Genomic DNA, 25,124 nt, shown 5'->3' on the forward strand with positions numbered 1-25,124 from the left:
TGCATTTTAACAATAATTAAAAAATATACTATTAATTATAAGCTTTAGTTTTAATCAATCTCCTCGTATTTTCTTGTAACTGCTATTTATTTTTTCTATTAAGGTACAAAAACGTACGTAAGTGTAATTTAACATATATTTTTATTAAAATTTATTCACTATTTACACACGCAATATTTGTGTACAATCGAAAGATGTAAAAATATTAATAAAAACATCAAATAGAATACTATATATACTAATTCACTATACAGACGCACTATTTACATTAGTCGTTTTTTACTTCTATCTATTTTACAGATTTTACAGGCTGACGCGCGCCACAGCTATAAAAGATTCTTAAAATCATATTCGTCTCTTTTTGTTTTTATACAAATATACATATGCTCAGATTTCTCTGCTAACATAAATAATTGTTCCTCAGGCAGGTACGGTTTATTTTTGACGGCAGGAAGAATTTATTTCAAGATATTTATACCTTCAACATTAATAAATTAACAAATCAAATCTATAAACAATAAAGAGCCAAATTCTGGCAATAAGAAATTAAGTTTAGGAGAAAAGAAATTTTAAAATATTGTGTACCCTGTTTAAAATGCTAAATTATTATTATTATACTTTTCAAGCTGTACAATATCTAATTATGGTATAAAATATGTGTTTTTAAGAGTTTTTACAAGTCCTTAATACATTCAGTATTTATTAGAAGAAAGGAAATATAATAATTGCTTCTTGTTAGTATTAGCGAAATAATAAAACTTGATACAGATTGTATAAATACTTCAAAAAACATTTTATATACAATATTTGGACTAACTTGTTTTAATTAGTTATTAATTCCAATAAAATACAAAAATCTTATACGTATATTCGATGAAAAGATAATATCTTATTATAAAGAGATTAAACAATATTTCAAAATATATGTGTTCTGATAATAATTCAGTATTGTTTAATACTGCTCATATTTTAGCATTTTATGTTATTTAATTGAAAATGGAATTGGAAAATGGAATGTTTGATAAACGCCTGAGATATCTTTGTTCAAATATTTGAAAAATTGTATTAAATCTACTGCAAATCTAACATTAATGTAACAGAATTTTAAGATACCACAGAGAAATAATTACTAATAAAATAAAACATAAAAATGAAATGCATAAGAAATTATAAAAAAGCTTTTTTTAGATTGATAAATAAATATGGATGTAAGATTCTCAGTTAAGTATTTTATCAATATATATCCCTGCCGTCAAAAAAATTGATTGTATGCTTGTTCAAAGAAAAATTTCTCATTTTGAACAATTAACAATCGATTAAAAAATTAATCAATAGTCAATAGCAACAAATTATTGTTTTAGAATCTTTCTTAACAAAAGGAAAGGGGGGTATTTAAGATTTTGGCGCGCGCATTTACCTCGATTTAAATCCTCCTTTGAAAATATTTTCTCCTTTCTCAACTGTAAGATACTTTAATGTAAGGTACGAGTACAAACAAGGATCAAAATCTTAAATGCCTAATTTTATAAATCTTTCGTCCTTTCTAAACAGCCGCATAGACTTAATAAAAATGATCATTATGTCCAAGAAGAACTGATTGATATTTCTTATGCACAGAAAATTTTGGAGAACTTGAATTATTTATAGTAAATTCTTTTTATTCCTTGTATCTAAATTTTTCTATGATAATCAACAGACCAAATTGATTTGATTACATTATACAAAATTCTCAGATTCTTTTTATTTTATAAACATGGGACAAACAAGTTAGGCAATCAGCCTAATATTTGTAATTCCGACAATTAATCAATCGTTTGAAATTTCCACATACAATGAACTTAAAATCGTTTAACTGTGTTATAATTGCCAAAACATTTAATAAACAATTCAATGTACCCTCCAAAAATGGCATTATTTACTATTTATTCGATGTAATAAAATCTTAGTTCTTTGTTCCCTCATTTTTTAATGTCTCTTTAACTGTTTTCATTTTTATTGCACATACATTCTTCACTGTAAAAACAGTTTACTGAACCAAATAGCAAATAGTCAACGACACCCACATCCAAGGACAGACATGTCCTGGTAATTTTTCAATACTACTTTATTTTCTTCATCAAGATAAAGCATGGATATAGAGCTAAGAGCAGTAGGTACACAACAAGCTTTAGGCACCATACTTGGTTTTGTTGAGTAAACCAAGTTTTGGACAATTGCATGATTGGTAGAATTTAAGTGATCTGCTAATGGAAACGGGCAATCACCATGGCAATAAAAGGCATCGTAACCGGGGGGGGCAACAATCCAATCATTCCAACCAACATCAGCAAAATCAACATAAAGTGGATGTCGCCTACAATTTTCACGTCCATCTTTTCGGCGGTTTTTTCGAAGTGCTGCTCTTCTAGCACGACGGTCCATTATTTGACTTGCAGAAGACATCTTATATCTAAATAATAAATATTCTTGATATAATATTCATGTAAATTATTGATTTTATATTGATATAAATTATTTATTAATCACTATTAGAAAACTATTTCATATACTACATAATTAATATATTTTCTGTGAACTTATAGTTCATTATCAAATCATCAAAATATGAATATATTATATGTATAATATAATTTGTTATTACATGCAATTTAAATACAATATTATTATACATGTGTATGTATATAATAGCAAATGTGTAAAATAATATATTAGATTAAAAGCTTTACAGTTCGAATGCATAATTAAAAAAGGTTACAATAATAGTTATTTTTTATATAAAAAGGAATAAAAATATATGAAGAAACTAGTTTGTACCTGCCATCGTCTGTATAAGTAAATAACATTGGACGATTAACAACCCATGTGTCGTTTCTTTCATTTGCGCTTCTTCTTAAACGCACATGCTCCTGTTTAATTCCACGTACATGTACTAAAAGTCCATGATTATTCTTAGGATCTTTTATCCATCTTTCCACAGCAGGATGTACGTCTACACTAAGCGTGCCATTTTTCCTAGTGTTTAGCAGTTTACTATCAATTAAACGCAATAGCGGAGCGCTATGTCCTCTTGCGCCAGGACGTAAAATATCATATATAAGTATTCTACCCAATTTTGAATTGGAATCGTCTTCATTTAAAATAGGTACACGAGAAAGACTTAATTCTGCAGCTTGTAACTTCTCCCCTGAAGGTATACTATTTAAATCAAACGAAAGACGAAAGCGATTTGGAGATTGAAATTTATGATCCACCTCACTCTCTGCATAAAAACAAATAAAAGAAGAAAAGGGTTGAGATACAAATAATAATATAATAATATGGATCTTAATTATCATATATTATTTAACCTTTTTAATTATGTTATTATTATTATTATTATTATCTACATATATTGTAACGTACATTTATATTTTAAAGCGCATTAAATTTTACTTGTTGTATTGTTTAACTACATTATAATATTAAGTAAGTAATATTTAATCGTTATTCAGCTGCAAACATATAGTATAATTTATGAACTAATATAATGCCAAAAATAATTTTAGAAATATTTACTTTTTATAAATATACTTACCAACATGAGAAAAGGAACGCACTGTATTAGCAGATCTGGCATGAATTCCTGGTTTAGCAATATCAGCCATACCAATTGTATTTTGTTTGATAAAAAGTTTTTTCAATGATTCAGGAACATAAGCGTGGCCTTGTGGTTTTGGCCTTTTAGCGAAACCAAGAAGGGACAAAAGGCTAGCTTCAATTCCAGCAATTGCTTGTTGACGTTCGCCGATAGCAAAATGTTTGGCAGTATCAGAATGTAGATGCAAGTGAATGTTTGCTGTGGTAGTTGCCAGCAGCAAACTTGCTGCGACTAAAACCAACCTCAGTGGCAGCAACATGCGCATTGTGATGTCGTTGCTCACGGATGTTGCCTCCCTAAAAATAAAATAACGAAACCCTTGATATTGTATGTCAATTATGAAAATTTCCTTAAAGAGATTTAAAAATGAATAATGGAACAAACATAATTCTAATTTAATTATACATATAATTACAAGTTAATATTTTAATGGTAACACGAAGAATTAAGAAAAATAGTCAAAAATTAATTATTAATAACTGCATATTGTAGATTTTTATCATAAAAGAAAGTATCGTAAATTTCATTTGCTTTTCATAGAAAAATTTGATAATGCTGTTTGATAATTCATAGCTGAAGTTAAAATTGTAGGAAATAAAACAATTTTGCATTAATTCCTATATTTATGTGTCAATTCATGATAATCATCTTATTAATTCATAGAAATAAGAATTAAATAATTAATCATATAACTCGTTAAACTCAAATATTAAATTTTTATATAAAATAATAGATAATTAAAAATACAACATTTAGAGATATGTTTAAAAAGTATATACGGATTTGTTAAAAATTTATTTAACGACAAATAATTTTAACATAAATTGTTATACACAGACAAATCACTGGATGCTAAAATAATCATACAATTAAGAAATTTAAATTTAAAATAAGATCAGTTGTTTGAAGTAGAAATTATTAATTTACTCAATCATTTAGCAATGAAAAAATTATTTTCTTTTATAATTTAACTAATGGTCTTAATGGACTATTTTGAATTATGACATTGTTCTTTTTAAATAGTATATACATATAATTTTGCTAAAGATATTATAATATTTCCATAACAGTACATAAATAGCTCACTTTTACTGCTGTTAATTCTTGCAAGTATCTCGAAACTAATGATTTTTATTATATGTCACTATTCGCATGAATAGATAGATGAAAAGTAAAATGTTTGTATATTTTTATACGGTTGGATATAAAATTTGAGAACCACTGAGACAGACCTGCATTCTATTACAGATAGAGATAGAAACAGAAAGGTTTAGTCTAGTGCCATGCCGTCTGCTGCCGAATGATTGGGCGATTAATCTAGCCGCGAATTTTCTACGCGTTTGCTTGATTTACCAGACTTAAAGCTATTCCATTTGAAAAACAATTAAACTACTTAAAGTGCTTTTTTTATTTTGCTATTTACATTTATAATTCAGATGTAGCAAGTGAAAATAAAATTAAACAAACCGAATGAAAATTTTTATTACTTTTACAATACTAATAATATTACTTACAATATTATTATTATTACTTTTATTGCATGTATTACATATTGTAATAACCTTGTATAATGATAACATTTTTATCACATATTATGTTTAATTTAGATACGTAATTCCATAATCAGACATACGATAGAGTTTCCATTTTTAAATTGAGATATTTTGTTTCATTAATGTAGCAGATTCTAAGCTTATTTGTTAAATTTATTTGATATAAAACAGAACAATTCTCTATTGTTTTGAAAAGTTAGTTAAAATAATGCTTAAAGCGAAATATTAACCTTACATGACCAACATCAACCTTGTACCTTGAATTATTACTAGTCGATATTTAAATATCTTTTATCATAAGGTAAATAAAAAAGATGGCTTTTAAAGGTTCAAAATTTTTAAGTCATAATAGGAAGAATACGTCTTTGTAAGTATAGTATAATAATGTCTGTTGATAACTTACTATTATAAATGTATTTCAAAGAATTAAACCCTGTGTTTATCATATTGGATTGGCAACTAAGTGATTGCGGATTTTGTCATTAGGTGGTAATGACAAAATCCGCAATCACTTAGTTGCCAATCCAATATTTTGTTGTTAATATACTGTGAGTATACCGTATATTCTTATTGTTTTGTACAATTATTTCAATTAAATACTGTTTTGATAATACATTATTAATTAGCGATAGTTCTATTTAATCAGATAGTAAATAACACTTACAATAACTTACGATTTCTATACATAATACAGCGAAAAGAACAAAAACAATAAAAGCAAATATTTCTCATAAGCAAATATTCAAATTCAGAATTTATCTTTTATATGTTGCAATATGTTTTATCTTAGAATTATTATTTAGGTACATCAACATCTCCAAAGTTATTTATTTGTATTATTTATATTATTGTATTAATTGTATGTATGGATGCAAACTATATAGCTTTTTACACTAGATATACAGGGTACGGCTGAATAATATATATAAACGAACATGAGGTAATTCTTGATGAAAAAGTAAGAAGAAAATATGTAATAAAGAAAATTTTTCGCTCGGGGCTTAATTTTCGAAAGGAATCGAAAGGAAAGAAAGGAATCGAACATTATATTATTAAAATCGCCTTATACCTGCTGCTTGTACATTAAATAAATGTATAATTAATGTTTCAAAGAAATGTAAACGTATAATGGTGTAAACGTGAGGAATGCAGTGTTCTTGTATTGTACGAAAAGAATGCACGGCCACCCGAACTATTCGATCTAACGCGAAGCTAATTCGTAGCTAATAGGTCGGTACATACTTAGGAGACCACTTCGCTTCTAAGAAACAAACTCTCTACCTGCTCTCTACGAAGAAAAAATTCTGCTTGTCTATATCTGTATTTTCTTTTAGACTTTCTAGTTAAAGAATATTTAGAAAACGAATGGAAAGTTATGTATTAGAAAGATGTATATTTAGGATTATATGTAACAGCTCTTATCATAATTATGAATTTAATTATTGCCTTCAAACTTATTAAAAGAAAAAATATTTTCTTGGATAAGCAAAAAAAGTATTTTACATGAAACAAGTGGAAACTTGCAAAATATTTAGTAAATATTTAATAGATATCTGTAGTATGCGTTTATGACTTCGTAACTAAAATATACAGTATAATATCCATAAATTGATAATTAAGGAAAACTAAATCTTACAACTTAAATATATCGAGAAAAAAAGATTAACATAATGAATAATAGAGTTCTGTAAAAGCAGGAGTCAAGACATAAATATAATACAATAAATAAAGCAACAAAAGTATGTTGTAGAAAATTCTACAATGATCAATATCATTTGTAAGAATGAAATGAACGTAGGTGGTTCTTTCCTCCAAAAGTAACTATAAAATCTCGTATAATTAACCAAATACTTCCGTTGTAAGATAGCATACTGTTACAATGTTAACGGGATATTGATTAGGTATTGACAATCTCAGATACGTAGAAACTCTAAGATTAAGTAAAATCTACTAATATAAATATGTTTAAATAAAAAAAAACCATAAATCGCTGAATTTTCAAATATTCCTAAAATTCAAATATAAAACAAAATGTTGTGAAACGAATATTTAAATATATAAATTGTTTCATAAAGGAAGAAAAGCTGATAAAATCGATGAATACGCGTAACATCGATAAATTTGCTTTCTCTTACAGGACATAAAAATTGTCGTTTGATTAAACTTTTGAGTATTTTTTAAAATTTTTGCAGTAATTTAATATGCGCAATTAACAGAGTAAAAATTTGATGAAAAAGATAAATTAAGAACAACGTTTTCGTGGAATGTTTTGACATCGTTCTCTATAGCTCATTTCAATATATCGAAAGAGACAACGAAAAGTTGTAATTTGTAAAATAAAAATGCATAGATCGTATTGTAGAATATAAATAATGCTCATGTTTATCTCGATATAATACTATATTGACATATATCGTATCATGTAAACAATGAAGAATTTGACATGAAATGTTCATTTAACAATCCTCTTCAATGCAATATTAAAGCCGTGATATAATTAAAGCATTGAACAAAACATAGCTTAACCTGTTTTCCTCCATCCTTTTTTCATCTAAATAAAAAATATAAGATTGGTATTTTTTCTTTAAAGAATCACCAGTTAGATTAAATAGTTAGAATAATCACAATTAAGCATACGATTTCCAAATGTTTCGTTTATTTCATAATTTCAAATAATAAATTAACATACTGTTATATCAAAATATAATAATTTCGTTTATTACTTAAAATAAAAATTATATCAAATAACGTATTCTGTAGTGTTTATATTATTTTTCAAATAGTTGTAGGTATCTATAAAGATATTTTTTTATTTTCAGTTTCGTATATATCGATGGAAACAGCAGCAAGTACAACTGGTAATATCCCGTTTAACACAAATATCGCACAGTTGCACCGAAGGAATGCGGCACGGGTAGAGTAAGAATACAAGGTGTTGAGTATACATAAGCAGCACGTCATCGTCTAAAATAATCGGGCCAGCGACAATCAAACAAACCTACTCTTTCGAGCCAATGAAAACCATCTATTTTTCTGTTCTAACAAAAACTTCTTAACAATGTTGTATTTCTATTAGACTCACCTGAGCTAATCGTAAGTCCGTTGTTTGAGCAGCCACGACATTTCAATGAGTCCATGTAACCTCACTCAGAAACTATTGTCTCAAAACCTCGCCCCCGGGAATCTTTAGTATCGATACATCGATGTTGGAACTCTTTTGCGTTGTCTGATATTTTCGCACTTGTGTATTCACCAAAGAGAAAGAGGAATTCACTCGAATAGATAATAGACAAAGAGGAAATAAATTATTCTCAATTTTTCTTAATAATACGCAAAATCATGAATATAATGATCAGTTTACTTTTTAAAACACTATCATCGTTTGTACAAATAGAGAATGTTTTCAAGAGCACGCGTTAATATTGAACACAACTCGATACACGGAAATCTTCGAGAAGTCGAGAGGAAGAGTAGAACCGTGTGATATTACAACGTGAGAGGGGAAAGAGACAAAGAAAGAGAGAGATAGTATCTTAATAGTAGGAGATATAAATTTAGCACACCACGCGTGATTACTTTATAAACTAAAATGTTACAATTGTAATCTCAATTACTTTATTTGGAAAATTATTTTTATTCAATCCTATTAAGATTTTCAAATTGGTTCATCGTATCTTAATTTGTTAATATTAACATTGACTTTAATAATATTAATAAATTGTAGTAAATTAAGAATAATTAATGTTTTTATAGCATCTTTAAGGTAATTAAAAAATACCTTACATATCCCAATCTTCGAGATCATGTAATAGCTATGTCTCTTCCACATAACACTTGATAATTATGTTATCAAACAGTTTTATTTCAAAAATTCAAACATGTTTGCACATTTAAAAGCGAAAGCAATTTTTATATACATCATCTTGTATCCTGAAAAATATATTGCAGTCGTTTGAATCTAGGGAAATTTGAATTTAAATATACATATGTATTTTCCAAAGTTTTTTGAGTTACTAGATACAAACTAAAGGAGAATTCTCATCACGTTGAATCAGCTAAACAAACGATATCACTATAGAATAAAATCTAGAATAGAAACAACAAATTTGTTCAAATTTCTTTCCTCGGTTTACTTTAATCTATGTTGAATGTCAGTTACATCGTAATGTTTGATATTTGTTGAAATGAACTTTTGGATTGTTTCTAATCACTTATTAATGTTTTAGCTCTTATGAAATAACCGCAAAGAATTTTAATTGCACGTGCATTGTTTAAATGCGTTTTATTTATTAGGCGAAGCAAACCTCGCTCCCTTTATACGATCAGGTACGTTTATCGTTTCTTTTATACATATTATTTATTTGCATACTTTGTTTATTGCATATATTTTCTTATTAACTTTTTATCTATTATGTTGAGATAAGAAAAATTTTTACACACAATCGTAATTGATTAGATTGTACATTTGCAGTATATGCAACTGTTTGTAAACGTATATTTATAAAAGTATAACTGTTGTACAAATTTAAAAAATAATTCAGTTAGATCCATAAACATTTGTAAAAGGAACAGGTATTACATTCATTTTTAAACAATGTAATACCTGCTACATTCAGCATAGAATTCCAGCTGTTCTAAAGCATTGAACCCTTGATTATCAAAGAAATGTTTAATGCTAGATGATGTATTATTTTTTTTTTTTTTTACATTATTATGTATTATAGAGATTTTTGATTAAGGACTATGTAGCAAAAAGTTTCTTTATAGTCTTATCATATATGCTCTAATAACATTATAAGTATGAAATTATGAATCATATTGTATTACTTTACTTATCAAGTTTGTTATTTATTAGTGGTTTTATAACACATTAATTACATATATGACATTATTTAAGCATTGTTTTAAATCCTTGTTTCATATTTATACAACATTTTTAAAATAGAAATGTTCAGTAATATTTCAAATTATATATATCAAAGAAAGTATATCATACAGTAAATAGCAGATAATTTTAATACTTTTACATAAACTTACACTGTTCATAATATATAATTATAAATCGATTATACGGGTTTATTATATTGTTAAGTAACTTCTGTCTTAAAAGGAATAGAAAGATTTTTGGTATTATTTTCAGTGAAGATCACTATTTTATAAAATGGCTGATTCCAGTGATTTGGATCGGCAAATAGAACAACTAAAAAAATGTGAAATCATCAAAGAAGCAGAGGTTAAAGCTCTTTGTGCCAAGGCACGTGAAATTCTTATTGAAGAAAGTAACGTACAAAGAGTGGACTCTCCAGTTACTGTATGTTTATGTTAGAGTAAATGTAAAGCATTATTATAATCATAGTTTATAAAAGGAATGATTTATTTTCAGGTATGTGGGGATATTCATGGTCAATTTTATGACTTGAAAGAATTATTTAAGGTTGGGGGTGATGTTCCAGAGACAAATTATCTATTTATGGGAGACTTTGTTGACAGAGGTTTTTATAGTGTTGAAACATTCCTTCTACTTTTGGCATTAAAAGTAACTATAAAAGTTTTTATTATTATGATATAACGCCTTAAAAATATAAGAAATTAATATGATGATCAATAAAATTATTAACTTTGAAAATTACATTGAGGAAATGAATTATTACCTCTGTAATGACAACTATGGATGTGAACATACTTACAGGTTCGTTATCCTGATAGGATTACATTAATAAGAGGAAATCATGAATCTCGACAGATTACACAAGTTTATGGTTTTTATGATGAATGCTTACGCAAATATGGCAGCATTACAGTTTGGCGATATTGTACTGAAATATTTGATTATTTATCTCTTTCCGCTATCATTGATGGAAAAATATTTTGTGTTCATGGTGGATTATCTCCAAGTATTCAAACACTTGATCAAATAAGGACTATAGATAGAAAACAAGAAGTAGGAACTATGCTTAAATTTGTATAAAAAATATTGAACTATTTATATATATTAGATAAAATTTTATGGTATAAAATACAATGTAATAAAATATATATTAATAAACTTCTTATAGGTGCCACATGATGGTCCAATGTGTGATTTACTTTGGTCAGATCCTGAAGATACTCAAGGTTGGGGAGTTTCACCACGTGGAGCTGGTTACCTTTTCGGAAGTGATGTTGTAGCACAGTTTAATTCTGCAAATGATATTGAGATGATTTGTAGAGCACATCAATTAGTTATGGAAGGATATAAATGGCACTTTAATGAGACTGTTTTGACTGTTTGGTCAGCACCTAATTACTGCTATAGGTAAATGAATATTTTAAGGACATAAAGAGATTACATCTTTGATCTTTTTTATAAATTGATATTTTTAATATAACATTTTTTAAATAGATGTGGGAATGTTGCTGCAATATTAGAATTAAATGAACACCTTCAGCGAGAATTCACAATATTTGAAGCAGCACCACAGGAAAGTCGAGGAATACCTAGTAAAAAGCCTCAGGCTGATTACTTTTTATAAAAAAAATTTAATTAAAAATGACTGCATAAACCAAAATATTTCCAAATGTTTTTTTTTTGTTAAAGAAAAAAACCATTTTAAATGATTGCTTGACACATATTTGCAAAACGTTCACATAGGAAAATAGAACTTGATCATGAGAATATTGTAGACGAAAACTAACGTTGATTCATTTGTAATTGAATATTAGCAACGGACTTCTATCGGTATTGGAATTATCAATTTGATATAATAAATAATATGAGTATATGTGTTTTTCAATATCATAGTTTGTTAATATGAAAATCTGTATGACTACAAAACATACTAAATAGTTTTGTCCTTGATGATAGAAGTATATAAAATTTTAAAATGTGTATTTCGTCATTTCTCTAGCTTCAAAGATACGTACACACACATATGCGAAAACATTTGTACTAAGTACATTTAATTATTATAATAAGATTGAGCTTCTTTTGTTTTAATTTCTGTAATTATTTCATACAAAATGTTTTAAAGATGTGTGTAGAAAAGAATCAAATTGCGTAATTCTACCTTATATTGTATAAATATTTAATTTATATATGATTTAATCTATAACTAAATTTTAATGATATTAAAATAATTATTTAGCATGGAAAACAATAAAATAGAAAAAGTAAGTAGAATTTATAAGTGATTGTTTGACTTCAAGAGTAAGTAAATTTATTATAATGAATTTTTATGTAACTACGTTCTAATAGGTACGAGATTGTAATTATTGAAGCAGCAGATTATTTTACAATCCAGTTGTATAGTGAATTTCAAAAATAATTTGACAAACTATAATTTCAGAAAAACTGATTTTATAGAGAAATAGTGTCAACGAAGTTTAATTATTTCAATCCTTAGTTATTCGATTTACAATTTTAATTTTGTGTTATTAATATTTTCGATTTCTTTATATATATAAAATATTATTCTTAATTAGCAATTTACATACTTTTACATGTAGTTATAATATACATTTTTTGATATTATGTAAGTGATAAACGTTGAAAATGAATTATCTACATATAATAGTAAAATGATACACGAAAATTATAATAATATAGTCTTATTAAACAAATGTTTTTAATGATTAGATTTACATATTAGTTAATTAATATTAATTTGCTAATAGTATCAACATAAATTTTGTGAATATATTTCTTTCAGCTTTAAATTTCTTTTCGAATTAAAATATTTGTATGACGCCTTTAAACAAAGAACTAGACACTTATAAGTATTTATGTAAAAGTATTTGAGTAAAAATATTACAGAACAATTTTTTTCAAAATATAATAAAAATCTGCTAGTATTATCATATTCTATAGTTCTATTTTTTTGCGTATATTGGCAACACTACTGACATAATATCTATCAAAGTTGTTTCCACGGTTGATTCTTCAGTTAATCCGTGGTTGGAACATAAATACGAAGAATACGTGACGTATAAAACATTTTAGTTATTTAAATGAACATCAGACATTAATGAAATTAGTTCATAACTAGTACTTATTAATATATTGTGAAAGTTTTATTATTAACCGTACAATGACATAATTCACTTATGTGTATCAATAATTAGTTGTTTACATTAACATAACCTATCAAATTATGGATGTTCCAACTCCTTCAAATGTAAATCATGGATTTTCCCATAATACTGATGGATTTTTAAATATATCTATCGAATCTCCAAATTTGGATCCATTGTCAACAAAACGTAGAAGGTGCATATTAACTTTTCACTTACAGATGTATTTACAGATTTAAATGATTCTATGTTCATATATTGTATACTATTGTATATTATATACATCTAAAGGCTGCTTAATTCTTTAATTGTACCACATAATTACATGACGTAATATTATTTTATTAAAAATATGAATATTAATTATTTTTATTTTAATACAATCAAATGAGAATCTTATACAAGTTTGTGTTAATTAACTTTATATTAGTTATTAATGATGTCAAAACAAACAAATACATTTGTGTAAGTACATATATAAATACAAACAACTGTATGCACAAAGCGTTATTGAAGTCATACTTAATTTAAAATCGCATTTTACATACAATATTATAATATAAAGTATAAGGAATATAATTAGGAAGAAGCATACAATATAAGAATTACTTGTTTGATTACTTTTTATATACTTTACACAAAGGAAGTTGTCAATAAAGATGACATACAATAAGTAAGAATAAAAATAATCAATAAAATACTCAAAGAATTAATTAAATTAATTAAATACAGATTAATAACTGTTATATATGTCTTAACTATATCATTTGTATTATACTTTTAGTTCTTCACGTACAATAAAGCGTAGAAAATTTGACGATGAGCTTGTTGAAACAACATTCAACTTACAACCACCAGCTACAAGTACAAAGTCTGCCTCCAGATCTAGAACTGTCTCAATTTCTACTACCCCAATAGAGTCTGCTGTTCCACAACAAAATGCACCAAGTCCTATTCAGGTTTCTACAAATGTTTCTCAATCGGATAGATGTAACAGACGAACAAGTAGACCAGGAGCGTCGAATGCTCCAGGACGAAAAAATAAGAAGAATAAAAATCATTCACATTCAGTAAATGCAACAAAAGATCTAGGAAGATGGAAACCAACAGATGACTTAGCATTAATCACTGGTGTACAACAGACAAATGATTTAAGAATGGTATTTATTTTCTTTTTTTTTTTTTTCTTTTTATTGCAAGCATTTAATACAAAGATCTAATTGCTTGAAATTAACTTTATAATGCTAAAATTAAAGAAATACAATAAATACTGTTTTACTAAGTATGTTAAGGTATCACTGATTTTTTATATTTTTTAAAAATAATAATATAGTAGTAATACATAGAAGTCATTGATGTCCAATAGGTTCACAGAGGTACAAAATTTTCTTGCCGTTTCACATTGCAAGAAATACAACAAAGATGGTATGCTTTGTTATACGACAGTGCTGTTTCAAGAGTAGCAGTACAAGCTATGCGTAATTTACATCCGGAATTAATTGCTAGTGTGCAAGCAAGAACTTTATACAGTAAAGCAGAGGAAGATCTTCTGGGTACAATAAAATCGGTAATTAAATGTTTTAATTTACATATATTTTTTACATAATAAGATAACTTTTTATATCTGTTTAGATTACTCAACCAACGGTAGAAGTTTTTCAAGAACTTCTTGAGGCAAATGCTCATACATTTTATTCTGCCCGAACTGCAAAAGCTTTATTAGCTCATTGGCAGTTAATGAAACAATATCATCTTCTTCCTGACCAAACTGTACAAAGTTTACCACGGGGTGAACACGTTCTTAATTTTTCTGATGCAGAAGAAATGATTAATGATACAGAATTAATGGAACAGAAAGATGAGTTAGTAGATGCGGAACTTATTGCAGCAGATAGGAGAAATAAAAGAGAAATAAAGGTGTTAGAAAATGAATTGTGTAGATGGCAGGTTCTAGTTGATAGCGTAACGGGAGTAAATCCACCAGATTTTGATAATCAAACTTTAGCGATACTTAGGGGAAGGCTTGTTAGATATTTAATGAGATCACGAGAGGTAATTTTTAAAAAAGTTAAAATAAATTTTTTAAACTATATCATAGGAAATCTCCACTTAAACTTATCTTGTATCGTTTCAATTGATTTCCTATTTAAACTCTTAACTCTTTGATTAGATTACCGTGGGTCGTTCAACAAAAGACCACAATGTGGATGTAGATTTAACATTGGAAGGACCAGCCTGGAAAATATCAAGAAGACAAGGAACTATTCGGTTAAGAAATAATGGAGATTTCTTTCTTTCCTCAGAGGGAAAGCGTCCAATTTTTGTAGACAGCAGGCCCATTCTTGCAGGAAATAAAATGAAGCTTAATAATAATAGTGTAATTGAGGTACTAAATTAGTTTGGTTTTATTATATAAGAGAATTTATTATATTATAAAAGAGAACATTTTACTCTTAATAATACTCTTTCTATAAGACATATTATACTTTCAATGTTCTTTTTTTTTCTCTTTTTTTTTTTAGATTGCAGGTCTGAGATTTATATTTTTGATAAATCAAGAACTGATTTCTGTTATACGTCAAGAGGTAGTCAAACTAAATTTGAAACCATGAGTGTTCTATTTCATTCCATAATTAATATTGTGTACTACTATAAATAATGTATTGTCTCGTATACGTTTATCATATTATCGTATATACTATCGTATAGATTATATATATATAATATATATATTATACATTATATATATATATATATATATATAAGAGTTTTGTATAAAGTAAATAATTGTTTCATTAAAAGAAACCAATAAATTTTGCTCAATTTTGTATATTGTAATTTTGTTTCCTTGTTAATAGTGGCTTGCATTATACAAAACAGCTTAATTCATCTATATTTTGCATTTGTTTAAATATTAGAAAATTTACAATAAATGTACTACCGAAAGAGAAAATGAGCATATGTATACCTTTGAGGAACCGTGAAAGGAATTGTTTATATTCTAGAGGCAATGCGTAATCTTGAGCAGATAGTGGGGATCATGGAGCATTGTCTGGGGAGGGAGGGGAGGGGAGTGAAACGTATAAGTGCATTTTTGAACCTTCTTTTACAAGATTTAAAATTTGCTTGTAATTTATATTTTAATATTTCTATCTGACACTATTTCTATCCTAAATAATTCAATTCATATTAATTATATAGTTAACAAGTTTTTCAGAATGTGATATAATATTTTTGCGTTTCGTTACTTTTTGGGGAGGGACGATGGGGGTGATAGCCTTCTGGATCCGTCACTGTGGCCAGAAACATGGCGGAAATGTAGAAATGCGAATCCGTTGCCGGGGGCTGTTTAAATACCGGGGAAGAAAGAAAGAAAGAAAGAAAGAAAGAAAGGAAGATACGGGATATATGTATGTATAATGTTGAGAAAAATTCGATTACGAGAAATTAAATGGTTTCGTGTGATGCATCACGCGGTGCACCCGTCTTTTCCGTAAGTGAATACATTCCAGAGATTTCAAGCTAACCTTTATCTTTCTAAATGAAACTATACATTGTTTTATTCGATGCACTATTCGATGCATTTTGTCATTCTTCGTAAAAATGTGTCGAGGTACTTGGGTTGAACGATCATTAGCTTAAAAAATATTTCAATCGTAATTTTGTAAAAATTTGCATATGAGAAACAAAGGAACACTCAGAGCAGAATGCTTGTGTAATTTGTATTTATGTTCCACTTGTCTTTCATACATTAAATTTATTTCAAGAAACATTTATTCAAATATAGAGTATCAAGTAAAATAAAAAATTATTTCATTTGATAGTCAAATGACAAAGTGATTCAACGAAAAGTCACTTGATTATTTAAAAAATCTAATGTAATAATTATTTAAAGATAATATCTTGAAATAAAGTTAATTAATTATATTTTATGCTCTTCTATCTTCTCTATCTTCTATGCCCCTCCCCGCCATATTTACCATATACCAGTTTGCTAATGATCTTTCAGTCGATACAATTTAAAACACAGTGACGAAACAAACAACTAATAATGTTAATGTAATTCGAGATGTATCATGTAGTAATAGGAACGAAATATAAGTTATACATGTATTGGAAATAATATTTATTTTTTAAAGGATTATATATTATAGAAATTATAATCATGGAAAAAGTGAAGTGACAAATGTTGCAATAATTCGATGTTTTAGTAATGTTTCACTGGATACTGTCGGGGATTCTTTATGCTTGCATCATCATCAACCGCCCCTTCCTTCCCAACCACCTCCATGTCCACCCCAACCACCTCCATGTCCATTTCCACCACCTCCGTGTCCACCGCCACCACCTCCGTGTCCACCGCCACCACCATTCCATCCATGTCCATAATGATGTCTATCAGAGCTTAAAAACATTAATAAAATCGTTATTAAATTCGGGAATAAAAAGTTCTTCATAAATAATTCGTTAATAAAGGGACGAACAAACTACTTTAGAAACAATGTTATTCTTATCTTGACTTATAGCGTAAAAACGATATTAGATCCACATCTTGTTCCGAGGAAAACGATCTATTTTTATTTCAAAACGCAACAGTGTCCAGTACACAAATTCACTGTTAAACAATAAAACGATAAACATTTTATCTGCGTTCAAAAAATTACGTATATATATGTCTAATGATTTCAGTCACAAGGCTTTGCAACTGTGATTTGTTCTATACTAAAGATTGAAAATTGTGATTTAAGTTTATACTCTGGCATTGAAACTCATATATATATATATATATATATATATATATATAGTTAATACGATTAAGTTAAGGTATCTAAACATTGGATGCTTCGATTCTTTAGATTAGCGATAGTTTGCTAAAAAAATATTCTTAGCGCGTTAGTCAGTATTGAATTAGACGTAATAATAAAATAATTATTTTTCTTTCGAGATATCCAAGAGAAACATGAAATAATATCGTTTATTAATTTAATTTATCATAAAATCCATTCTGCAATGAAAACGGAAAGCATCCCGCAGAAAGTTAGGAAACATGGATTATATTTCGTTACTTTTATCATCGTGTATGATGGAAAGTGTTTATTTTTTAATGATGAATAGTTTTTAAATCAACTCGTCAATTGTTTGATATCGTGAATTATTTTTACTTACTCATAAGCAGTTGCATCAGCATTCAAGTCCTTGACGTTATTCAAAGAAGATTCAACCTCCATAGTATCAGGTTTTAAAGGCTTCTCCAAACAGGATACCAAAACCATCATTGAGACAAGTAAGATCTATATACGAAAGACATTCTTTATTCTTTATTTATATATGACGGAATAGCAATACGATATATTATTAAGAGAAAGAATAAAAATTTTTACTTTCTGAAGTATTATACACATATACATATAATGTAAACATATCGTTCGTTTCATGGAAAATAATAATATGATTTTTTTTTTTAATTAAAATTAAAACAGAAACAACGTCGAAGATTTATTGAAATAAAATCGCAGTAATCAGTAAAACTGAATTCGGTACTCACCAAATGCATTGGTCGCAACATTTTGAGAACTGAGATCAGATCGCCTAGGATCGGGTTTATATATGTCTTTGCTAGCACAAACAGTTGCGAAGAAGGATTGATATGACACACAAGATTGCGAAGAGTAAGGTAAACATTAATAAAACATAAATGCGATTGAAAAATGTCGAATCACCTTTTTTAACAGTTTAGAGAAAAATTTTCTGGATAGCATTTTAATTTTCTTATTATATAAAATAACTTTGTGCAATAAAAAGTTACTCAAAGTATTAAAAGGATATTTGCAGTCTAAAGAAACTGCGATTATTTGATATTCTTCTAGTTAATCGGTAATCTTCGTCTTTATATCTTTGTTTAGTAAATTATTTGTCCACTATTTGATATCTTCTATACCTATTCTTTAAAATAATAGCACTGGTGCATCTTTATTTTACCGTGTTTTTAAATAAATAAAGAGACAAACGATAAACTTTGTTTATCCGTTATAACAAATTTGTATAAGAATATTATTTTGCAGGGAAATAATATCTTTCGAATATGTTCTGTGCGATACAAATAGATTATGCCCTACGGTAGTAACATCTTAAGGACGGTAATAAGTACACCGTGGTCTTAAGTTCGTAGTTCGAGCAAAGTCGCAGATATTCTTTGGTTCTAAGTGAGAGTGAGAGAGAACATCGATGAACATGGTGTACATCGTTAATCAATCGTATTATTGTTATTTTAAGAACAAGAAGTACGCGTAATATGAATAAATTAAATCGATCGTGATATGTTGCGAGGAATTTTTCTGGTAAACAGTAGGAAAGTAATATAAGGAAAAATAAATTACATATTACACGCAGTTTGTCTTTAAATACTTTGTTTACAAAGTCACAAGGAAATATTGATAATTAAGTATGCAGCTAAGAATGCATTTTTTAATTACAGGATATGAAACGTTGTCTTATTACGATATAGTTATCGAAGGTGTGACCTGTTGTTTACATCGAGCCATTCTAATCATACGAATACAACAGTAGAATAAACAGGATTGTAATTACATTCGTATTCTACGATAAAATGTCCTTCGTTATTTATTTCATATAACGTTCGATATTTTATACAGCGTGAAGCATGTAAAGCATAACAGCTGAATATCGTCGGAAATAATGATGATATAAAAAGGGTATCGTAATGAAAATGTAAAGTATTGTAGGGGGTACAACGTTTCGCGTAGTTTAATCTTTATACATTAGGGAATGAAAAACACTTTAAGGTCAGCAGCATCTTTTAAAACGGAACTGTGTATTTTGTAATATATAGTTTAGTATATCAAATCATATACAGTTAGTAGATTAGCAACTGTACCGTATATATATATATATATATATATACGCATATGTACGCACAATTCGATGTAACTAACAGTACACACCTCCACTAGCGATGTCATAACGTGTCAATCTTTCATATTCTGCGATAAATAAAGAATGGAATCTTAACTTTATATACGTTTTATAGTTAACGCTTATGCCTCTGTAAACAAAGAATTTCAAGTCAAATTGCGTATCGCGTGTGTTTATTTAGCTTTCCTTATATTACTTATATTAGTTTATCAGAAAATAAACAAAGATATAAAGACGAAGATTATCGATTAACTAGAAGAATATCAAATAATCGCAGCTTCTTTAGACTGCAAATATCCTTCTAATAAATAACTTTCTGTAAGCTTGGTGTAACTTTTTGTTGCACAAAGTTATTTTATATAATAAGGAAAATGAGATGGCATATCTTAGCGTAAGAGAAAGAAGTAATCGACATTTTTCAATCGTATTGGCACAACATTTACCGGTTTATCCTTTGTTGTGCGCATCCTTGTGCGATGTCAACCTTTCTTCGTAACTCTTTGTGTTTAAAGAGAGAGAGAGAGATATATATATATATATAAACCCGATCCTGGGCGATCCGATCTCAGTTCTCAAAATGTTGCGACCACTGCATTTGGTGAGTACTGAATACAGTTTTACTGATTACTGCGATTTTATTTCAATAAATCTTTGACGTTGTTTCTGTTTTAATTTTAATTAAAAAAAAAAAAAAAAAATATCACATTATTATATATATATAAAGAATAAAAGATTTCTTTCGTATATAGATCTTACTTGTCTCAATGATGGTTTTGGTATCCTGTTTGGAGATGCCTTTAAAACCTGCTACTATGGAGGTTCAATCCCCTTTACAAAATGCCAACGACTTGAATGCTGACGCAACTGCTTATGGGTAAATCAAAATAATTCATACGTACAAAGTTTTGTTCGGAACATTTTTTTGGCAAACTTTCGCGAGTCTAATGAATCGTTGTATTCCATCGTTTGAATACCTTAAAATCATGTATACTGTGTGTGGAACTCAGAAGCAGAGTGTATATCAGGTGAGGACGTTCGACACTTTAGAGAAGTTGAAAAACAAAACAAAGTTACAAGATCGGTGAAAAAGTGAAAAATTTTGTACCAGAAACATGTAGAATGACATTTTTTTTTCTTTTAAAGTCGACTTAATACTGTTTGGCTTTGAGGCTTCTCGGATATGAAATAATCTTCGAACATCAAGATAAAAATAACATTATCTTCAAGTAATTTCATAATCTCGGTATTAGCGAATTATTTATGCAGAGATTTCTATTCCTGAATTTAATAACAATTTTACTAACGTTTTTAAGCTATGGAAATCCATGGCGTTATGGATCATACGGTTCTTGGGGTGGTCGTAGAAACGGTTGGAACGGTAATAGCTGGGGAGGAAGAGGATGGTCAGGCAGAAATGGTCGGTGGTGATACAAATACGACGAGGAGCCTTCGATATTATTAACTGATACATTACTAAACTTTACAATTATCGTAACAATTGTCGCGTCTCTTTCTGAATGATTATAATTTCTATAGCACTATATATAATTCTTTATAAATAATCCTTTATAAATAAATTTTATTTGCAATGTATGTGTGCAAACTGAAATTTCGTTCGTACATGGCATGATATATATCTCGTATTACGTTAATATCGTCCTTTATAAAATCGTAGAATATCTCTCTTTTAATTTGCCGGCTAGTAGGAAAAAATCTATCTTAGAACGTTCTATCTTAGAACGAAGATAAAACAGAACGAACATATTTTGAGAATAAAGTTAATGATGACAGATACAAATTCGGCGTTTGACCGTAATAATATCTAATATCTGGTATGAATCTAATATCGATTATTGAAAATATTAGAGGAGACAGAGACGAGATAGGAATACAAACAATTTTTCCCATCGATACTACGTCGAAAGCAAAAGAAAGAAAGAATATAGTCAAGTATTAAAATAGTAATGAATTTCATCATTTTATTAGCATTAATAGCAACATTTTATTACCTTATATTAATGTACAAAGTATTTTCTAAGACTAATATAATTAAGGATATAAAAAAGTATGTCTTCAATTTTATGTGGTGCATCGACTCGTTTAACAAACGAATATAAAATAAAAGATGCTAAATATATTACCCAAATCAACATTTTCCCTGTTAATTATATTATTCGTGTAACATTGTTATTGCTATATTTAAACGTAAAATGTAATACTACATTTAAACTTTTATGTTCTGCGGTTACGGAGTAGAAACCCATTCGAGCCAATTTTTAATTTGCTTCTGAAGTTGTGATCCAGGACTCTTAGTGGCTGTAACTTGTTTAGCACCGATTACTCGAACATCTGCTCTAAGTATTCCTTCTGATACGCCACAATGAATTAATTTATGCGCAGCATTCAGCATTTTATCACTTGCGGCCTTTTCTGAGTAAAATAGGATATTGCGTTTAACGTAAAATAATTATAATATAAAAATACAAATGTATAGTACATATAAGAAAGAAAGTGCGAGTACCTTGAAAATTTCCTATAAAAGCAATTGAGATAGATTTTTTATTATATCCAATGGTATGAGCACCTTCACGATTCCAGCCGCGGCCCTCATATACATTCCCATCTCCACCGATTAGAAATCTATCGAGTAAAAATATTAAATAACAAACAGTAGAATAAAACGCTTATCGTTTCACACAATTGTCAGTTTCACTCTATAAATATAAAAATAATAAATAAAGAATACAAATTTCTTTAGAATCGTTGTAAAATATTGACAACCGAAATCTAGTTAATGAGAGACTAAAGTGAACGGATTAAAATTCTTTTTCGAATTATTCAAAGTTCATTGTCACTTATTTTTTCTACATTTAAACTACAGATCTTATACGATCATGTTATGTGGTAAGTAATGTATTTCAAATGATACTTAAGAGTATCCTATATCGTCCCATCCATTACTATCCATGTGATAAGATCGAATGTTCTCGGCTTGAGCAATACATGTACTTCTAGTATCACATTCTGCGGTAACTGTATGATGAATAATGACATATGGTATGGGAATAATTAAATAATTTGTGCTTTTTGCGTCTACATCAGCCCACTCGCTCCGTCCGATAATCTGACAATTCTCGTTTCCGTCTGAGAAAGCAAAATTTATATTACTTTATTCTTAAGAAACATACGTTTTGTATTTTTAATTTATAAAAACATCGTGTACATACATATCTATATGTACGAAAATACAGAATAATTTTGTAAAATGTTTACTTCTTTCAAGTATATTTTCTCGAAAACAGTTATTACCATAGTTTTTAGTAAAATTATATTATCTTCGATAACATTTCAATATTGACTTACCACCGATACGAAAGAGAAGAAAGATTATGAGCATCGATTTTTGCATCTTCTAAATATTACAATGAAACTGTATGAAAATGTCACTTGTAAAGCTGGGCCCGTATGTTCTTTATTCGTCTAAATAAACTAAAAATAAAAATATACAATAAACTACTATTATATTTCAACAAATGTATCAATTATAAAAGGCGGAGCAATTAATAAACGAAGAGAAACATATGGTTAAATGTGCTTGCAGTTGGAACCTATCTCACCCGACTAAAGTTCATATAATCTAAAGCGTTAATGTTTTTTTTCTGCATTTTATCTTTTTTTGCTGAATCTGCGCACAAGCGCAGATATTCCAGATATAGCTCATATATTTCATTTTGGATCTAATAACGAATCGTATTCATATCGATTCGTATTATTTTCTAAACTTTAGGAACAATCAAGTCATACTTCGGAGTTACAACGTACGTGCTTAAGTACATATTCAGTTAATAACATTCACTTTAGTGAAGTAACGAGATAAACACTTTCGACACTTTCTTTAATCATCCATAACTCAAGAAGTAAGCTACGTACATGTACAGGCTGTTCGATTTGAAGCTTCACACGCAATTATCTCACAAACTATTCGTTATTCAAAAATATGTGTTTAAATGCAATGCAGACCGTTTAGTGGCAAATTCATCGACCTACGATATTTATCGTTGTTATAATAAGTAGTTCATTCATTTAGTCGATAATATAAAATGTGTTATTCTTAGTGTCTTCCAAGATGAATTCCTCCTGTCTTATGTTCTTCTGCCGCGTGTTTCCAGCTACAGTAACGAAATTACAGCGGATATTTCCTTAATGTCGCCGTTTCTACTCGTCACATATATGTCCGGTCCTCATCTATCAGTTTTGATTATTTTAAGTCGGTATGTTTACCCTTATTCGTCCTTTAATTATTTCCTGTCTTCCTTTCTTAAAAATACGTTCAAACTTCCCTCTGGTAGAACAACACGTCGACCATCTTCCTTATCTATTTAATCGACCAATCAACGCACGCATTCCGCTTATTCTAGAAATTTATGAAATTCTAATAACAGAAAAAAATTAAAAAGGGTGCAAGAAAAAAAAAACTGACTTTTAAAACTAAATATAATAACAAATCACACTGCAATTTAATTAACTTTATTATAGTGCATGAATACAACCGATCTTTGCATAGTTTTCGTCCACAGTAGCGTCCTCCTAATTCATTTAGCACGCGATAAAACTTTGAAATAATTAAATATTCATCCGCGAAAATAAACTCAAAACTGTCATATGTATTTCGCCTTCGGGAAACCTATAATTTAAAAATTCCTGTTAAAATTAACTTCAGGAAAACTAGAATTTAAAAGTTCCTGTTCAACGTCTTCAAAATACTTAATATCCGATCTTTGTGTTTTTTCAATCTTCAAATAGGTGTACATTTAGCAGATACATACAGCGGGTATGATTTTTATGATCATATTACGTGTATTATACGAAACATTTTAAAATTTCATTAACGCTGTAATGACACCCAACTATCAGACTATATCGGTAAAATTTTTAACAATTCTGAAAATATA

At 28.2% G+C, this 25,124-nt stretch overlaps 4 protein-coding genes across 8 annotated transcripts; 2 read left to right on the plus strand and 2 right to left on the minus strand.

Moving 5' to 3' along the window:
• Window positions 1-68: 68 nt before the first annotated feature.
• On the minus strand, window positions 69-9,073 carry LOC139996599 (protein decapentaplegic). Of its 2 annotated transcripts, none has more exons than XM_072021052.1 (4): window positions 8,273-9,073; window positions 3,575-3,933; window positions 2,815-3,259; window positions 69-2,449 (listed from the first exon to the last, which is right to left on the minus strand). In XM_072021052.1, exons 2-4 carry the CDS (start codon window positions 3,900-3,902, stop codon window positions 2,050-2,052), a joined length of 1,173 nt encoding a protein of 390 aa, XP_071877153.1. In that variant the 5' UTR covers window positions 3,903-3,933; window positions 8,273-9,073; the 3' UTR covers window positions 69-2,049. The 2 variants fall into 2 exon arrangements, with proteins under 2 accessions (XP_071877153.1, XP_071877154.1); XM_072021053.1 differs by lacking the exon at window positions 8,273-9,073 and adding an exon at window positions 4,870-4,889.
• Window positions 9,074-9,229: 156 nt separating this feature from the next.
• On the plus strand, window positions 9,230-11,738 carry Pp4-19c (protein phosphatase 19C). 3 transcript variants are annotated; one of them, XM_072021058.1, is made up of 6 exons: window positions 9,230-9,516; window positions 10,331-10,501; window positions 10,574-10,726; window positions 10,880-11,131; window positions 11,247-11,485; window positions 11,573-11,738. In XM_072021058.1, the coding sequence occupies exons 2-6, from the start codon at window positions 10,352-10,354 to the stop codon at window positions 11,700-11,702; spliced, it is 924 nt and encodes a 307-aa protein (XP_071877159.1). In that variant the 5' UTR covers window positions 9,230-9,516; window positions 10,331-10,351; the 3' UTR covers window positions 11,703-11,738. The 3 variants fall into 3 exon arrangements, with proteins under 3 accessions (XP_071877159.1, XP_071877160.1, XP_071877161.1); XM_072021059.1 differs by lacking the exon at window positions 9,230-9,516 and adding an exon at window positions 9,686-9,857; XM_072021060.1 differs by lacking the exon at window positions 9,230-9,516 and adding an exon at window positions 9,964-9,988.
• Window positions 11,739-13,078: 1,340 nt separating this feature from the next.
• On the plus strand, window positions 13,079-15,922 carry Rcd5 (microspherule protein Rcd5). 2 transcript variants are annotated; one of them, XM_072021061.1, is made up of 6 exons: window positions 13,079-13,435; window positions 14,024-14,399; window positions 14,606-14,806; window positions 14,872-15,291; window positions 15,410-15,625; window positions 15,762-15,922. In XM_072021061.1, exons 1-6 carry the CDS (start codon window positions 13,320-13,322, stop codon window positions 15,849-15,851), a joined length of 1,419 nt encoding a protein of 472 aa, XP_071877162.1. In that variant the 5' UTR covers window positions 13,079-13,319; the 3' UTR covers window positions 15,852-15,922. The 2 variants fall into 2 exon arrangements, with proteins under 2 accessions (XP_071877162.1, XP_071877163.1); XM_072021062.1 differs by lacking the exon at window positions 13,079-13,435 and adding an exon at window positions 13,790-13,912.
• Window positions 15,923-22,149: 6,227 nt separating this feature from the next.
• Window positions 22,150-23,788, minus strand: Pgrp-s3 (peptidoglycan recognition protein S3). Its single transcript, XM_072021067.1, has 4 exons — window positions 23,536-23,788; window positions 23,106-23,316; window positions 22,694-22,812; window positions 22,150-22,602 (listed from the first exon to the last, which is right to left on the minus strand). Exons 1-4 carry the CDS (start codon window positions 23,579-23,581, stop codon window positions 22,418-22,420), a joined length of 561 nt encoding a protein of 186 aa, XP_071877168.1. The 5' UTR covers window positions 23,582-23,788; the 3' UTR covers window positions 22,150-22,417.
• Between the last annotated feature and the right edge of the window lie 1,336 nt (window positions 23,789-25,124).

This window comes from Bombus fervidus, chromosome 18, assembly GCF_041682495.2.
Source record: "Bombus fervidus isolate BK054 chromosome 18, iyBomFerv1, whole genome shotgun sequence".
NCBI lineage: Eukaryota > Metazoa > Arthropoda > Insecta > Hymenoptera > Apidae > Bombus > Bombus fervidus.

What these genes read in the sequence shown, in the direction of transcription:
- Pp4-19c (XM_072021058.1), top strand. Translation starts at nt 10,352, where the DNA reads ATGGCTGATTCCAGTGATTTGGATCGGCAAATAGAACAACTAAAAAAA. An exon ending in GAGTGGACTCTCCAGTTACT is followed by an intron (nt 10,502 to 10,573) that starts GTATGTTTATGT and finishes ATTTATTTTCAG; the next exon opens with GTATGTGGGGATATTCATGG. An exon ending in CTATAGATAGAAAACAAGAA is followed by an intron (nt 11,132 to 11,246) that starts GTAGGAACTATG and finishes AACTTCTTATAG; the next exon opens with GTGCCACATGATGGTCCAAT.
- Rcd5 (XM_072021061.1), top strand. Translation starts at nt 13,320, where the DNA reads ATGGATGTTCCAACTCCTTCAAATGTAAATCATGGATTTTCCCATAAT. An exon ending in AGACAAATGATTTAAGAATG is followed by an intron (nt 14,400 to 14,605) that starts GTATTTATTTTC and finishes GATGTCCAATAG; the next exon opens with GTTCACAGAGGTACAAAATT. An exon ending in ATTTAATGAGATCACGAGAG is followed by an intron (nt 15,292 to 15,409) that starts GTAATTTTTAAA and finishes CTCTTTGATTAG; the next exon opens with ATTACCGTGGGTCGTTCAAC.
- LOC139996599 (XM_072021052.1), bottom strand. Translation starts at nt 3,902, where the DNA reads ATGCGCATGTTGCTGCCACTGAGGTTGGTTTTAGTCGCAGCAAGTTTG. An exon ending in GCGTTCCTTTTCTCATGTTG is followed by an intron (nt 3,260 to 3,574) that starts GTAAGTATATTT and finishes GTTTTTATGCAG; the next exon opens with AGAGTGAGGTGGATCATAAA. An exon ending in ACTTATACAGACGATGGCAG is followed by an intron (nt 2,450 to 2,814) that starts GTACAAACTAGT and finishes TTTATTATTTAG; the next exon opens with ATATAAGATGTCTTCTGCAA.
- Pgrp-s3 (XM_072021067.1), bottom strand. Translation starts at nt 23,581, where the DNA reads ATGCAAAAATCGATGCTCATAATCTTTCTTCTCTTTCGTATCGGTG. An exon ending in TCTTCTCTTTCGTATCGGTG is followed by an intron (nt 23,317 to 23,535) that starts GTAAGTCAATAT and finishes TTGCTTTCTCAG; the next exon opens with ACGGAAACGAGAATTGTCAG. An exon ending in TGGGACGATATAGGATACTC is followed by an intron (nt 22,813 to 23,105) that starts TTAAGTATCATT and finishes TTTACTCGATAG; the next exon opens with ATTTCTAATCGGTGGAGATG.